This window comes from Taudactylus pleione, unplaced genomic scaffold (assembly GCF_031769625.1).
Source record: "Taudactylus pleione unplaced genomic scaffold, aTauple2 ptg000077l, whole genome shotgun sequence".
Lineage (NCBI taxonomy): Eukaryota > Metazoa > Chordata > Amphibia > Anura > Myobatrachidae > Taudactylus > Taudactylus pleione.
In genome coordinates, this window is record NW_028284479.1 from 3,185,174 (window position 1) to 3,202,844 (window position 17,671).

The following is a 17,671-nucleotide window of genomic DNA, read 5'->3' on the forward strand; positions in this document are numbered from 1 at the left end:
AGCAATGCGCCTTACACAGTAATGCCCTTTATAAATACATTATGGCACATGCAGTAATGCCCTTTATAAACAAATTATGCCACACACAGTAATGCCCTGTATAACACATTATGCCACACGCAGTAATGGCCTGTATAAAACATTATGCCACATGCAGTAATGCCCTTTATAAACACATTATGCCACACGCAGTAATGCCCTGTATAACACATTATGTATAACACATTATGCCACATGCAGTAATTCCCTGTATAGCACATTATGCCACACACAGTAATGACCTTTATAACACATTATGCCACATGCAGTAATGCCCTGTAGAACACATTATGCCACATGCAGTAATGCCCTGTAGAACACATTATGCCACATGCAGTAATTCCCTTTATAATACAGTATCCCCAATTCAAATTACGCCACACATTAGTCCCTTATTCATGTTATGACACACAGTGGTGCCCCTTTTACACAATGCCCACAGTACTGAGTAGAAGTGCCCCTAATACAAGGCCACAGAAGTAGTGCCCCCCATAGTAGTGCCCACAGTAGGAATACCCCCTATAGTAGTGCCCAAAGTTGGAATGCCCCCTATAGTAGTGCCCAAAGTTGGAATGCCCCCTTATAGACATGCCTCAGTAGTAATGTCCCCTTATAGACATGCCCCCAGTAGTAATGCCCCCTTATAGACATGCCCCCAGTAGAAATGCCCCCTTATAGACATGCTCCCAGTAGTAATGCCCCTCATAGACATGCCTCCAGTAGTCATGCCCCATTATAGACATGCTCCCAGTAGTAATGCCCCCTATAGACATGCCCCCAGTAGTAATGCCCCTTATAGACATGCCCCCCAGTAGTAATGCCCCCTGTAGTAATGCCCCTTATAGACATGTCCCCAGTAGTAATGCCCCTTATAGACATACCCCCAGTAGTAATGCCCCTTATAGACATGCCCCCATTAGTAATGCCCCTTATAGACATGCCCCCAGTAGTAATGCCCCCCTATAGACATGTCCCCAGTAGTAATGCCCCCTTATAGACATGCCCCAAGTAGTAATGCCCCCTTATAGACATGCCCCTAGTAGTAATGCCCCCATGCCTCCCTTCTGAAAAAAAAAAATACAAACACAATACTTACCTTAGGCCCCACTCCTGCATCCGCTGCCGTCCGGTCCGACCACGGCTCCACCACGGATCTACGGGAGAGACGTCATGCTGGAGCCAGAGCTCTGGAGTGAGCTCCAGCTCCACGGATCTATGGGAGAGACGTCATGATTTCATGACGTCCCTCCCATAGTACTCTATGCGGGAGCCGGAGCTCTGGAGTGAGTTTCGGCTGCCTTTGCAGGGAGGGAGCCGGGTGCCCGGGGGGACCAGCGCTTTTTTTTAATTTTTTTTTTATTATGGGATTTTTTTTATTTTTTTTTACCTTCTGGTGACTCAGTGGCGCCCTCTAGGGGCCGGCGCCCTGGGCGACTGCCCTGTTAGCCCACCCCTAGAACCGCCACTGAGTGCATATAGGCTTTCAACATGGAAGACAGAGTATCTAACAAAATAAACCAGCTAGGTAGAGATTTAAAAAAATAAGTGTTCATAGTTTTTAAGTAAGTTGATAATAAACATTAACAGCCTTTAAAAACAGAGGTTTCAATTTTGTTGAGAGTACCAGTATGCAGTCTACGAATTTGCTAGATCCAGGGACATCACAAAGCAAGAGTCTGATATTCCTGAGGTATTAGTTCCAGGTATACAGTTATGGGTAAAAGGTCCACCTTTAAATCACTGCAGTTAAAATGGTCAAACATATATTTAAACTGAGTGGCTACAGTTAACACCAGATTTAATGCTAAAATTCGTAAATCAAAGGTTAAATCAGTACATTTATTAGTGCAGACTATTCGAAAAAGAGGAAACACTTATTTCTATGTAACCTTACAGATTTTATATGGTATTGATGACTTTAAGACTAGTCTTGGGGTCTGCTTTAATATTTTATCTGAACATTTATTTTTAAGATTGCATCCACAATCTGGATTAATTTACTAGCAAACTGTAAACATGCGGTCTCACACACTATATATTAATACGCACACACACACACAAGGGTGGTTCAATAAATAAGACCTTTTGTTGCATAAATTTATTCAACTCATACATATTCGTATAATCAATAGTATGGCCTTGGTACAGATTACTTTTCCACATGGTCCTCATACTTATCTAAGCATTTGTTCCAACTGTATACCAAGGCATCTAACCCAGCATAGAAGAAATCAGTGACAAGCGCCTGAAGCCAGGATATGAGGCTTCACCGTCTGTTGCGAATCACCTTCCACCCAGGTGCCTCTTCAAGGATCCAAAGTAATGGAAATCACTTGGTGCCAAGTCAGGGCTGTAGGGAGGATGGTCCAGTACCTTCCAATGATAGCACTGTAACAACTCACACGTGCGATTGGCTGAGCGTGGCCTGGCACTATCATGCAGCAATATGACACCTGTTCTCATCCAGGTCGTTTTTTGAAGAATTACCCTCCACAATCGGCTCAATGTTTTATAAAAGCGAGAAAATCAACAAGCAGCACACCCTTGTTGTCCCAAAACACGGTCGCCATGACATCCTTTGTTGGTGGAGTTGTTTTGAATTTCTTTGAAGGTGGGGACAGTGCGTGTTTCCATGTCATGGATGCTTGCTTAGCCTTCGGTGTCGCATGATGCACCCACGTTTTATCACCTGTAACAATATGCTGCAGGAACTGCACTCCCTCCTCCTGGTACCACATCAAGTGCACGAGAGACAATCCCATCCTATTGGTTTTGTGAACTTTTGTGAGTTGCTTCGGTACCCAGCGTGAACTTTTTCCTGTACCCAAGTTACTCATGAACGATGTTGTGCACAGTACCCACTGAGATGTTCAGTTCATCAGCAATATCACTAACTCAAATGCGTCTGTCCTCCAAGAATCATACCATCAATGCAGCACTAAATGTCATCTGGACATGCTTGGCCGGCCGGAACACTGCTCATCTTGATGTCTGTCCTGTTTTTATCAAAGCCAGTGAACTAAACCTGTTTCCGTGACATGACGTTATCACCATCACCTCGACAATTTGGCGATGAATTTCAGCTGGTGATGTGCCCTTTAGACGCAGAAAGCTGATCACACTACGAACCTCAATGTTGGACCATGTTTCCGCCAGCCCTGCCATGTGTTGGACAGTATGACTGATATGAGGCACAGTCTAATGGGCGTGAGGGGAAACCGTTTTATTTATATATATATATATATATATATATATATATACACATATACATACATACATACACATATTATATACACACATTGAAATGCCAGAAGTCATGGGATAGATGCTTAGTATAGTGTAGAACCCCCCCCCCTAGCCCGGCGAAGTGCAGCAACCCAACGTGGCATCGATTCCACTAGAGAATGGAAGACCTCTGGAGAGATGGTGACCCATGCCTTTTGAATGGCTTCCCGCAGCTCCCTGATATTTGTAGGTGAAGGATCTTGGGTGAGAATTGCCCTCTCCACCACGTCCCATAAATGTTCAATTGGGTTCATGTTGGGCGAAAGTGGTTGCCACATTATTCGTCAGAACTCTCCAGATTGCCGCTCGAATCAATTCTGGACAACTTGGGACCGATGACACAGTCCATTATCCTGCTGTAATATTCAATCGTTGTGTGGTTATATTAAATCCATGAAGGGCTTCAAATGGTCATCAAGCAATGCTAAGTAGCTGTTACTGGTCAATGACTTGTTCAGGAGGACCCAAACCATGCAACGTGAACACACCCCACACCTTTATGGAACCACCACCAGTCTGCATGGTGCCTTGTTGACAACTGGGGTCCATGGCCTCATGGGGTCTGCACCACACCTGGACCCTACCATCAGCCCCGAAACAACTGGAACAGTGACTCATCAGACCACAACACTTTGCCAGTCCTACAGGATACGATTAGCGCCGTCACAAGCCCAGGTGAGGCGCTGTGTCTGGTGTCGTAGTGTTAACAGGGGCATTCTTCTCCAATATCCCATGGAAGCTAAAGAATGCTACACTGACCTGCTAGATATGCATCTGGTACATCCTGCATTGAATGTGGATGTAATTTGAACCAGTGTCGCTTGTATGTTACCACTGACAATTCTGGCTGGTCACGATCATTTAGTACCCGTGGTCGGCCACTTGGTCGTCCATGAGGTATTCCCGGTACACACGTGACACCATTAATCGAGGAATGTTGAATGTATGCACAACTTCGGAAATGGAATGTCGCATCCATTGGGTACCCACTATCATGCCTCGTTCGAACTCAGATAATTCACGTCGCCTTGCCATGAGCAGCCTAGCCGGTGTTCAAACAGACTCACGAGATGTCAGATTACAACTGTTGCAGGTCTGGACATTTCCAAGATGTCATAGTATGGCGACGCCACCTACCATTACCTTTACATGCTGCTATCCCATGACTTTTGGCACCTTAGTGCAGATCACCTTTGGAATGTACAAGAGATTCCCAGCATGAATGTGCAGCCAACATATCTGCAGCAACGTAAAGTTGGCACAGAGTGTATAAAAGATATATAACCCTAGCTCGCATCCCCTCCTTCCTATCTCCTTTTCCCCCCTCTTCTCCTCTTCTATTTTCACCCCCCTACCTCCATTTCTAGCTCCATCTTCCTCCCCTACTCTTTTAAATCCAGCCAACTGGTCTATAGATCAGACCTTATATCTTGCCTCTGACACTTCGGCTACTTTCAACATTAGTTACGTACATTACATTGGCAAATAGTGGGTAAAAGAAGCACCCCTATTTTGTATGAAAACACACAAGACAAAACAATAACAGCAATACCAGGGTATTTACCGAACTGCAACTTACACACTCATACTTCTAAACAACATTCTGTCACAGTCCCTATGATGTGCAACCCTGGGGCTGCTGTCTCGGTCTTCACTCTAGCCTCAGGGTAAGGACTTTCCCTCATCAGCATTGACCAAGTAACACACTTCACACGGGTTGGTCTCCCAACCACCCCCCCCCCCGGCCCCCTGCTCTTGGTTCTGCTCTTGGCCCCCTCTTATTCTCCCTCTAATCAGCTCTTTTGGCCTCCAATATCATCTCTATGCTGAAGATTCTCAGATCTGCCTTTCCTCCCCTGACCTCTCCCACTCTCTTCTCATTCATACTTCCAACTGTCTTCTCTGGTATCTCTTCCTGGATGTCCCAGCGCTTTCTTAACATGCCTAAGACTAAGCTGATCATCTTCCCAGCTCTCCCGCATAACCTCACTTCCCACAAATTAATTATCTATTGACTGCACAACCAACTCCTCTAGTCCCCAAGTGCGCTGTCTTGAATTTATCCTCGACTCCTCCCTCTTCAAACCACACATTCAATGGAGCAGATGTATTAAGCTCTGGAAAATGATAAAGTGGAGAGTGATAAACGACCAACCAATCAGCTCCTAAATCACATTGCTCAACCTGCATGCTACTAAGACTTTCCACTCACTGGTCATCCCCAGACTGCACTACTGTAACCTTCTCTTATCTGGCCTCCCTGACTCCCACCTTTCTCCACTACAATCTGTCCTCAATGCTGCTGCTCGGCTCATCTTCCTTTCCAAATGTTCTACATCTGCCTCCCCTCTCCTACAAGCCCTACACTGGCTCCCCTCCCATTAAGAATCCAATTCAAGGCACTCACACTCACTTACAAAGCCCTCACCAAATCCTCTTCCATTTACATCTCTGACCTACTCTCCTTTCACACACCTCCCCACCCACTTTGCTCCACAAATGCATGCCGCCTCTCCTGCCAACCGATTACTTCCTCCCATTCCTGTCTCCAAGACTTCTCCCATGCTGCTCCCTACCTCCGGAATTCTCTCACTCTCCATCTCTCTACTAACCTTCAAACGGGCTCTCATGAGACACTTCTTCAACAACGCCTTCCAGCTCTCATCCTAACCCACTGCTCAATGATCATTCCTCACTGTCTACCCCGTGTCACCCCTGTCTGTCTGCCCCTCCTCTTTAGAGCACGGCCATTTTCCCTCATGTGCTTCTTCCCTTACTTATACTATCATTTACTCCAAACTCCCCACAGCGGCACCAAACACTTGGTTGATGACACGCTGTTGCTTATTTGTTACAATCTCTAATGCAACAAACTATATAAACCATGTCCCTGTCCTGCATAACGGCTTTCTTGTGTGCTCATTTACTTATATACTTTGTAAGGCACTGCGGAACCCTTGTGGTGCCATATGAATAAAAGTTAAAAATAACAACAACAGGCACCACCCCAGAGCATAGTGAATGGCAGAGGCTCTCTGATGCAATAGCAGCCACAGAATGGTCAGGTGCTTTGTTAGCAACGTAAATAGGCACAATTAATGTGCAATGTAAATAGGCACATCAAAGGCTCTCTGATGCAATAGCAGCCACAGAATGGTCAGGTGCTTTGTTAGCAACGTAAATAGGCACACTACTCAGAGGCACCACTTCTTAACAAGTTCATCTGAGATGCCATCTTTTATCACGCCTGTGTATTCTCTGTACCACTCCATCAGACAACCAATAAACACCATTACACCATTCAGTGTCTGTAGGGGTCATATATTTCTCACAGCCTGTACAGTTTCCCAATATAACCTTGTTTTGCCCTCTTGTTTTGCATTCTGTACCTCTTTAAACAACATTGTGCAACTCTCCACTAGACAATGTTATAAGACAGTGCGGAGAACCTGGTGTATTATGTGGGTAGTGATGTCTGCAGTGGCTTTTCAATCCTCACTGCCCTGCGCCAAGACCAACAGGAGTTAAAACCCCACACTGGCGCTGAACAGGTTATATCCAATAATGAACACCCATCTAAACTGAAGGCTTTCGCAGAGACTCAATTCACTTGGGTTATCCCCAGTTTCTTATACTGTCTTGGTGGCCACTTGTGACCTGGCTCCCATCTTTCTAGCTAGACCAGATTTTACCCAGCAGGACACTCCACGGGATACAAGCAGGTGCATCTCCTGCAGAATAAAGGAACACTGCAATGGCAGCATTGACAACCTGGTGACATTTAAGTATGCAATATATTACAGTATATACACAAAAGCATTGGCACAACAGTGATAATAGTACACACATCATTACAAAGTTGGCAAAGGGGGGTGTCCAGCAGGCTAATCCTTTATGGTCGAGTCCTGACACACCTGATCCTACTAGACCCCCCCCCTCTTCTTCTATCTCCATTTTTCCATCTCTCCTTCCTCCTTTTCTATTTCCATCTCTCACTCCCCCCACCTTGTTTTCCAATGAGCCATTTTCCCCCAGTAGCTCTATACTCCCAGGAGTATTGCAATATTATTACATCACCCGGCTCTGCATGATCCAGTAGATAGTCATACTGCCTCATTGTCATTTTTAAAAAAAACAATCATAATAATACCAAACATCCTTAGTGCAAGCTAGACAATTAAAGCACATATTAGATTGCTCTACATTATTGCATATTCATGATTTGTTAGTAAATAATTTGCAGTCTTTTTATGATCTGACTGTATTTTTTCATTAAGGTAGGTCTCGTTTCTCAACTAAATGAATTCTTACACCTCTGCAGATTTTACTTTTACAACCTGTTTAGACTAGCAGTTTAGTACCTGCATCACTGCTGCCATCTTCCCCTAATAAAGGCATCTGTTCTAGCTAGTAATCTATGAAGGTCCCATGATTATTGGTATTTGAGTAAGAACCACAGATATGCTTGTGGACATTTCATATTCAGTTTAATTGCTCTGCTTTAATTCCGGTTACTGTTGCATTTTCAGTGTACATAAAGCTAGAGTTTAACTAATAACAATTGTTTTAATCTATTGCTACATCGACCTATGAAATCTGTATTTTAGTCTTGAAAAAAAAAAAAAAAAACAGAGGGGAGGGGGTGTTACCAGCATTCCCACCAAAAGTGCCATTCTTTCCAATTCTTACCCAGAGCATGCATGAACTAGAAAAGAACCATGAAAGCCTCTTAACCAGTGCTCAAAATGAACTAAGGAAGGAAATGGCTATGCTACAAAAGAAAATATTGATGGACACTGTAAGTAAAAATTTGTTTCTAAGTAAAACACTCCATTGACATGTGACTAATATTTCGGTCTCTATAAATTTTATTATGAAAATATGAGATAAATATAAAAATAGTTTAACTGATTTCATGCTTTTTCTTCTGCCAGCAACAGCAAGAGATGGCAAGTGTTCGAAAGTCTCTTCAGTCAATGTTATTCTGATGGGTCCCTGAAGGAATAACTTGTACCTATGTAACATATAATTAAATGATTATCCAACAAAAACAAAGTTGCAGTTCAACCTATGATTTTATAAAGTTAATAAGTCTACTTTTTTTTTTTTTAAATAGTGCAATGTTAAACAAAACAAACCTCAGTTATAAAATGTTTTGATGTTTACTTGTAGTAATTTAAATTATTATAGAACTGTGTAAAAAAAACTTTCGTCAGGACAAGTTGAACAAAACTTAAACATTGACATATAAGAGGCTTAGGTGGTATGTCACCAGTGTTTTTTTGATGCAACAAGTCCTGTGAGTGACACGGCTTCTCTCTTCCTGTATTTTCTATATCCAAGAGCTCTCAGTCACTTTGTTTTATAGTGGAGGAGTGCCAGTCAACTTGCTGTTATAATAAATAAATATATATATATATATATATACACATATATATATATATATAAATAGGTTTTTGTAAAAGCGATACAAAAGTTGTTTTCGGATTTTGTCTCACTTTACTATATTCAGAAACAGTTTCTTTCGCTTTAACTATTTGTTACCCTGCCAATTTTTTCAACTAGTGTGTCTCAGATATATCAGAATTTAATATTTAATAGTGAAGAATTAGACTCTCTTTCATAGATGCCACTACCAACAACAAAAACATTAGTATTTTATCTAGCTTTCTTATGTGTGCAAAACTTTCAACAAACACAATTACCCATATAAAGTGAAACATTTATTAAACAGAAAAATAATTTCAATTAAAGTATTTTTTTTCTTTTCTTTTTAACTGAAAATAAATTATTCAGCTCCAACGAGCATGCTAGTATGAGTAAATACCACATGGTTATTTGTATAATAAAAATATTTTTTCCAGTTTACAATACTGTACATTTGTATTGTACCTATTAGTCACAAAATTATGAAGATAATTAAAAAGAAGCAATAAAAAAAAGGTACATTGTTCGGTATGTCTTCACCTCATTTATGGAAATTTGCTAAATAAACTTTCAACAGCTTATTAACTCTTTGTTTCCTTGTTATAGTACTGCCAAAATAAATAGAAATATTAAAACAAATTTCTTCTTATTGTAAAAAATGTAAAATTTAGAACTGCTCATATGGAGGAGAAGAAACTATTTTAATTAACTGTCAAACAATGTAAATTAAGTAACTGCCAAAAGCAAGCCCATGCAGATTCACAACAAGTGCTGGTTACTTTATTATTTTTCATTTTTGTATGGGGTTGTTTAGGATTCCGATTACCAACCAGCTAGAATTATTATATCCAGTATCAAAATTCGATATAAGACATACAAAATCCAAATAGATGGCATGTCCCAAATAATTAAATTCAAATGAAGCCACAATACTAAATCAGCAAAGCTCCAGCATTCTGATAATCTATTTTACTACCATTGAAACTAAGGATGATGTTAAAAAAAAAATAATAATAATTAAATCCTTTTTTTCCCCTTAGTACCATAAGGATAGTATGGATTATTTGTCTCCCTCCCTGTTTCTTTTCCTCCATTTATTTAAGCAGTCAGTCATTATGTGTTTGATTTTGAACCTGCTCAGTAGCTGGGATAGAAGGGATTCTGAAGACCGATATTCGCAGATGTGTTGCTATTTGTAGACAAACACCTATGCAGTATCTCAGCAATTCAAACAATGAAATAACCTACAAAAAGAAGGGAGAAAAATTAAAAGCAACACATTATTTTAAATTTACCATTCATTTACGTATTTTATCAGCAACTCTTATGTTGACTTGTGAATCAGAACTTGTAACATTCTATATATTAAAAAAAAGGTAAAAGGATAATAACACCTTGGGCCATATTCAAGTAGCATCGAAAAGCCATTTTGTTGCAAAAAAAAGTTTCGCCGGTGATGTCATTTTTCCAGCGGAAACTTATCCCCGTATTCAATTGTCGGCAGAAAAGTTTCGTCTATGAATAGCTGTCGGAAAAAAGTGCAGAATTGCGGTTTTGGGGTGCAACGGTTGGGATACCACCCTGCACCCTTAGGACAGGTCCCCAAAGGTAAACTACGTAAAAAAAAAAAAAATCATAAAAACAAATAAAGAACACCCCAAAAAATGACTGAAAAAGGGAGTGAAAAAGTTCAAAGTTGGGTACAAACTTAAAAACTAGTGAAATAGACTTTGAGAGGGGGCGGGGGGTCTGCAAGTATGGGAGAGGTGTTTTTTATTGCAGGTGCATGCTGAAGGTGCATTTTTAACACTTTTTAAGACCTCACTTTTGCAATTTTAACTATGCTTGTACCCATTTTCATGTACCCCAAAATTGCTGGGACTAGTTATTTTCACAAAAAAAGAGTAATTAGCAGCGAATGAGAGCATTTAAGTACCCCAAATAGCTTCAGCAGGGCTATTCGGGGGCATCTACCATGATCCCCAATGTTAGTGCATCTTTTGGGGAGTGTCAGGCTGATTTCCTCAAAACTGACAGCACTTTTCGCCTGTTGGCGGTTCGCTGGGTCCCGATTCGCGTCTTTGGAATTGAATACGGCGAAAAGCAGGCACACGTGCGATACTTTTTTGCATGGAAAACCAGCGATGTCGGCGAAAAGTTCGGCATGCGAAAAGTACGGGACTTTTCGCATCTAACTGAATATGCCCCTTTGTTCCTTTAATGTGTTTTTTTTTTTTTTTTACAATAGAACATATAAGGGCTACTAAACTTAAAGCTGAACTAAACATTTTACCAACATACAAAATTTCAGAGGCTCCTATATGCCTTGCTGTGTTTCCTAGTGCTCTAGCTAGGAGATGGGATACATTAGTATTTTTTTTTTATGGTGGTGGTAGTGCAGCTTTAAAATGCAAGTTTATTGAACACACACAGCATTACAGAAGCTATATTTAAATTTGTAAACTTATTAGCTACCATGAAAACCAAAGTTTAAAGGCTCATACACACTAAACGATAAGCTCCATGAGCGATATCGTCAGTGTTTGCCCTTGAACTCCCGGGCAAATGACATAGTGCATACACACTAAACGATATCACTAACGATATCGTTTAGTGACGTCATCCTGCCACATTTAAGGCAGTTCCTGACAATATCGTCAGATTGACTTGCATGTTCGGACGATAGCAGACATCGTATACGACCCACAGGAGCGTGCATCGTTGGTCGTTTAGACCATATACACTGAACGATATATCATTCAAAGATATAGTTATCGTTCAAAAAACTAGTCTGGTGTGTACGGCCCTTAAGACAGAGATTTTCAGAAATGTTATTAAGAAACATTGGAACCACAAAGTTTCATGTGCAGTAAACAAATAACCTAAAAATCTAAAGTTTTTAGATTAGCATTTATACAGATACTTCAGGTAATGGGAGCGGGACACAGATTAGCACATTGTTGCTTTACAATATTTAAAGTATTTGCAGTATTGCAACATTTTTAAGTACACAAATAAGAGAAAATAGAGCAACATTCAAGAACAGGTAATATACAAATGGGGAAACCACAAAATAAAAAATCACCAAAAATTATTAACTAGCGGGTGCTCAGACCCTGGTGGAAAATACAAACTTGGGAGTTGCTTCCAAATCCCACTCACTTACAGTATGCGAACGCTATAGCACTGTTCCTGCTACAATCTATTTGCATTATTACAGTGTTATTTCCAATTGTTTCGCAGCATATTTCTAGGTAATCTATTAAAAAAGGGGAAGGCGGAATCTGTGTGTATTTATTTGAACTTAAACGCAAATGCATAATCCATTTTAATTAGACCAAATTAGTAACTAATATTCTAAAAAATAATTTAGTAACTAATAAGGACATGTACTGTATTGTGTACTATATTTTTATAATTTACTACTACCTCTGTGAATCCACACCTTTTTATATTAGGCAGGGCTCGACAAAACCCGGGGGCCAGGTCGCCATGGCGACCACATTTGGTTGCCTGGCGACCAGATTTTCAGCAACCCCCGGGCCCTGTAGTGCAGACCGCGAGCGCGGTCCACACTACAGAGTAACAAACACACAGCCGCCAGCGGCGGCTGTATGTTTGATACAGCAGCCGATGAGGGTCTATCAGACTCTCATTGGCTGGTGTGTCGTCCACGGAGTGAGCCGGCTCACCCAGCAGCAGGTTGGGAGAGACGTCATGACGTCTGTCCCATAATGCAGAGCAGTCAGGAGGAGCGGACAGCAGCAGTCGTCAGCAGGAGCGTGGATCAGGTAAGCTGCGTTTTCTTTTTTTTTTTTTTTTTAAGGGGCACTGCATAGGGGGGGTGGCCGCTACTGGGGACACTGCATAGTTTGGGTGGCCGCTACTGTGGGGGCATAGGTGGGGGTGGCTGCTACTGGGGACACTGTATGGGGGGGCCAATACTAAGGGCAATGCATACTGGGGACTACTACTGGGGTCACTGCATAAGGGGGACTACTACTGGGGGCACTGTATAGGGGGGACTACTACTGGGGGCACTGTATAGGGGGGACTACTACTAGGGGCAATGCATAGGGGGGACCACTTCTGGGGGCACTACAAAGGGGGACCACTACTGGGGGCACTATATATGGGGACCACTACTGGGGGCACTGCATAGGGGGGGTGGCCGCTACTGGGGGAACTGTACAGGGGGTGTGGCCGCTACTGGGGCACTGTATAAGGGGGGGGGCTGTTACTAGGGCACTGTATAGGGGGGCGCCACTAAGGGCAATGCATAGTGGGGACTACTACTGGGGGCACTGCATAGTGGGGACTACTACTGGGGGCACTGCAGAGGAGGGACTACTACTGGGGGAACTGCATAGGGGTGCCCAAAGCATATTCTTGCATTTGGGCCCACCACTCTCTAGTTCGGCCACTGCCGGGGGTGGCTTTGCTTGCCCGGGGTTTTTTGGCTGCGGAGGGGTGGTCTTTCTGGGGGTTGGTTGCCTGGAGAGGTGGGTTAGCTGCTCAATAATGTGGCTGTGGGAGGGTGGTTTACCTGGGGTACCCCGTTAGTGGTGTGGCCATAGGGGTTGGTTGCCTAGGGCGTAGGTGCTCAGTAATGCTGCCCCGGGGGAAGGGGGGGTCTGGCTCCTACACTTTCATCCTGGCACCTAGGTTTTAGAAAAATTTGTCAAGCCCTGATACTAGGATTTAAATGTGCAAAATAGACCTTAAGAGGCGTTGGAAAAAATTGATACCAAACACATAGGCCAATGGTTCCCAAACCGTGTGCCACGGCTGGTCGCCTAAAGAGGCCGGCCAGTGTATTTATTTTTTTGTATGCACTTGGGTGGTTGGCGGCACGGAGTGGGGCAGAGGAGGTTGTGATGTGGGGGGGGGAACGAGGTGTCACTGTAAAGAAACAGACATTTGCAAAGACTGACATTAGTTTATACTAATAATGTGGTTTTAAGCAAGACTTGTGGGCCTAATACTGAAATAGACACAGGTGTGTTTTAAATATAGCATGTTTTTCTGATGCAACCTTCATACACTGTATGTGGGAATGTCCCCTTATACGTGGATTTTGGTTATCAGTTAACAGATTTGCAACTAGGTGTCTAGTCAGTTACCTTCCATTATCGGCGGAATGGGCGATTTTGAGTATTTTAACACCATCTGTTTCAGGTAGAGATAGTAAAAAACTATTATTGATTATATCTGCAGTGGCTCATAAGTGTATATTGCAGATGTGGACACATGCAGATCCCCCATCCATTCCTTTATTTAGTGCCAAATTATTTTTTGCTTTTCAAATGGATTGGCTAGAGACCACACTACATAAGGAGACCAAGACAGCTGCTTTGTTTCAGCTTGGGGAAGGCTTTATAGACTCCTTTACGCTGGAATTACGACGCCAAATCTATTTATGCTTCAGAAATACTTCTTGGTATGACACAAGAATTTTACTGGACGATCCGCCTATTTTGCTACCTGTTACAGGTTAAGATGTTTCTATTTGGACCTCCCAGCCACATCTAGATTACTTTGACTAATATATAAATATATACCTTATTTTGGCTCTGTTTTGTAAAGAAAATACTTTTATGTATTTATTTTGTACTATTTGTAGATTACTGCCCTTAATGGGCCTCTGTTATATTTATTATTTACCATTATTTTTTGTTGTATATATGCTATATTATTGCTCTGATGAATAAAAGAAATTAAAAAGAAATATATATACATACATACATACATACAGTCAGGTGCATAAATGTTGGGACATTGACAGAACTTTCATATTTTGGCTTCTATTCACCACCACAAAGGCTTTGAAATGAAACAAACAAGATGTGCTTTAACTGCAGACTTTCAGATTTAATTTGAGGGTAATTACATCCAAATCAGGTGAACGGTGTAGGAATGGTTTCTATATGTGCCTCCCACTTTTTAAGGGGCCAAAAGTAATGCGACTATCAACTCAAAAGCTATTTCATGGACAGGTGTGGGCTACTCCCTCGTTATTTCATTATCAATTAAGCAGGTAAAAGGTCTGGAGTTGATTCTAGGTGTGACATTTGCATTTGGAATCAGTTGCTGTTGACTCTCAATATGAGATCCAAAGAGCTGTCACTATCAGTGAAGCAAGCCATCATTAGGCTGAAAAATAAAAAAAATCCATCAGAGAGATAGCAAAAACATTAGGTGTGGCCAAATCAACTGTTTGGAACATTATGAAAAAGAAAGAACGCACCGGAGAGCTCAGCAACACCAAAAGACCTGGAAGACCACGGAAAACAACTGTGGTGGATGACAGAAGAATTATTTCCCTGGTGAAGAAAAACTCCTTCACAACAGTTGGCAAAATCAAGAACACTCTCCAGGAGGTAGGTGTATATGTGTCAAAGTCAACAATCAAGAGAAGACTTCACAAGAGTGAATATAGAGGATTCACCACAAGATGTAAACCATTGGTGAGCCACAAAAACAGGAAGACCAGATTAGAGTTTGCCAAACAACATCTAAAAAAGCCATTACAGTTCTGGAACAACATCCTATGGACAGATGAGACAAAGATCAACTTGTACCAGAGTGATGGAAAGAGAAGAGTATGGAGAAGGAAAGGAACTGCTCATGATCCAAAACATACCACCTCATCAGTGAAGCATGGTGGTGGTAGTGTCATGGCGTGGGCATGTATGGCTGCCAATTGAACTGGTTCCCTTGTATTTATTGATGATGTGACTGCTGACAAAAGCAGCAGAATGAATTCTGAAGTGTTTCGGGCAATATTATATGCTCATATTCAGTCAAATGCTTCAGAACTCATTGGACGGCGCTTCACAGTGCAGATGGACAATGACCCGAAGCATACTGCAAAAGCAACCAAAGAGTTTTTTAAGGCTAAAAAGTGGAATGTTATGCAATGGCCAAGTCAATCCCCTGACCTGAATCCGATTGAGCATGCATTTCACTTGATGAAGACAAAACTGAAGGGAAAATGCCCCAAGAACAAGCAGGAACTGAAGACATTTGCAGTAGAGGCCTGGTAGAGCATCACCAGGGATGAAACCCAGCGTCTGGTGATGTCTATGCGTTCCAGACTTCAGGCTGTAATTGCCTGCAAAGGATTTGCAACAAAGTATTAAAAAGTGAAAGTTAGATTTAGGATTGTTTAGTTTGTCCCATTACTTTTGGCCCCTTAAAAAGTAGGAGGCACATATAGAAACCGTTGTAATTCCTACACCGTTCACCTGATTTGGATGTAATTACCCTCAAATTAAATCTGAAAGTCTGCAGTTAAAGCACATCTTGTTTGTTTAATTTCAAAGCCATTGTGGTGGTGAATAGAGGCCAAAATATGAAAATTCTGTCAATGTCCCAATATTTATGCACCTGACTGTATGTATGTATGTATATATATATATATATATATATATATATATAGCATGTTTGATGTAGAATGCAAAGACAGGAATCAGAGCCAGTGATTGGATAAATTATATCTCGTGACCCATTGAGACTGGGACAAAAATCCCATCTCCAACCAACAGCGGCAGATCTTGAGGAAGGAGACTGGATCTCAAGTATGCCGCTGATATTACAGGCCTGAGGTACATGTGTGAGGGACGGCGCAATGAAGATCTGCTTTAATTACATCTCCGCCCCTGGATTAAAACTGTAGCACAGAGTGACATAACTGTAACATCTTCCTCCAGCGCTGCGGTATCTACACTCCATATCCGCAGATATCAGTGTTTGGTTTCATATATGTTTTTTATGAAATTTTTCCGATGTTGGATCAATAAATCGATGTTTGTCATGCACATCGGTTTGGTTTTATACCTAATAAGTATTTTTCAAAGGGGTTACAACTATATGAATGCCTGCTACTTTGTGTCATACACAAAAGGAGAACGAGTTACAAAGAAACCTTTACATGAACGCCTGCTAGAACTGCAACATAAGTGTAATTTCTGGTAATGTTGCATGGCTGCTATTTTAAAAGATACCTGGATGTGAAAGCGAGAGAAAAATGTCATGTAAGTGTCAGCCTTCTTACGCAAAAGAGCACATGGTGACAGCCTGCTTTGTTCAGATACCTTTATGTGAGCACGAGAAGAAATTCATATGTGTCAGTCTTTTTGATGTGAGAGACCAAAGAAAGGGACAAAAAATATTTTGCACATTTAAGTCTAATTATGAAACACCTTTAAATGAATGGAGCGCTGGTTTCCTCTTTTTCTATTTTAAATGATTTGTTGTAGGGAAAGAGTATATTACCTTTTAGTTTAACAGCTGGTAGACACATTCAGTGAAGCGCAGGTTTGAATATTGTTGTCTATGTGACTAGTAAGCATGAGTTTCAGATGTTTCCTTTATTCCTTTTATTTTTCTGCTTCTAGTGATGGTATAAAACATTCTTTTGATTTTATCATTGTAAGCTAAATGGCATTAAAATTATGAGGCTGTGCTTTAATTTTTTATTTCTCAGCAAGGCAATGTATTATATATTGATTCGATTTTACATTATTGTTATTCATTTTACTTTTTAACTCACCCCGCAAACTGTATTACCCTTTTTTCTTTTTGACAGGTTTATATATATATGAAAGTTCTGGTGACCTCTTGTTACCTTTTGGGTTTTGTTTGACTTTTTTTCCATTCTGGAGCCTCCAAACAAAGCAGCAGCATTAGTTTCCTTTTTGGTTACATTTCCTCCATGCTAAATGGTGGAGGGGCTCGATTTTTATCCTGACCACATGGGTGATGGTACTTGTATATAGCACCTGGTGCTTCTTTAACCTATGGCTACAGGTTATAAAAGCCTTTGATGGCTTTTGAGCATTAAATAGGCTTTTGCTGAAGGGATAAGGATGCTAACATAGGGCTGACTCAATTTTTCATAATGCACAGAAACCGTTTG

General features: G+C 41.4%; 2 protein-coding genes across 3 annotated transcripts in view; one reads left to right on the plus strand and one right to left on the minus strand.

Annotated features, from left to right (window-relative positions):
* Positions 1-8,452, plus strand: part of SYCP3 (synaptonemal complex protein 3) — an 85,950-nt gene extending 77,498 nt beyond the window's left edge. Inside the window, exons 7-8 of the mRNA XM_088467872.1 lie at positions 8,018-8,122; positions 8,259-8,452. Of these exons, the coding sequence (XP_088323998.1) occupies positions 8,018-8,122; positions 8,259-8,312 (159 nt within the window). The 3' untranslated portion in view covers positions 8,313-8,452. The remainder of the gene's footprint in view (positions 1-8,017; positions 8,123-8,258) is intronic.
* The window catches only part of CHPT1 (choline phosphotransferase 1), a 43,996-nt gene continuing 34,482 nt past the window's right edge, over positions 8,158-17,671 (minus strand). Inside the window, exons 8-10 of one of the 2 annotated variants that reach the window (XM_088467871.1) lie at positions 9,885-9,995; positions 9,292-9,359; positions 8,158-8,338 (exon numbers count right to left, since the gene is read on the minus strand). In XM_088467871.1, coding sequence (XP_088323997.1) covers positions 9,333-9,359; positions 9,885-9,995 — 138 coding nt within the window. In that variant the 3' untranslated portion in view covers positions 8,158-8,338; positions 9,292-9,332. The remainder of the gene's footprint in view (positions 8,339-9,291; positions 9,360-9,884; positions 9,996-17,671) is intronic. The other variant, XM_088467870.1, reaches the window with a different exon arrangement.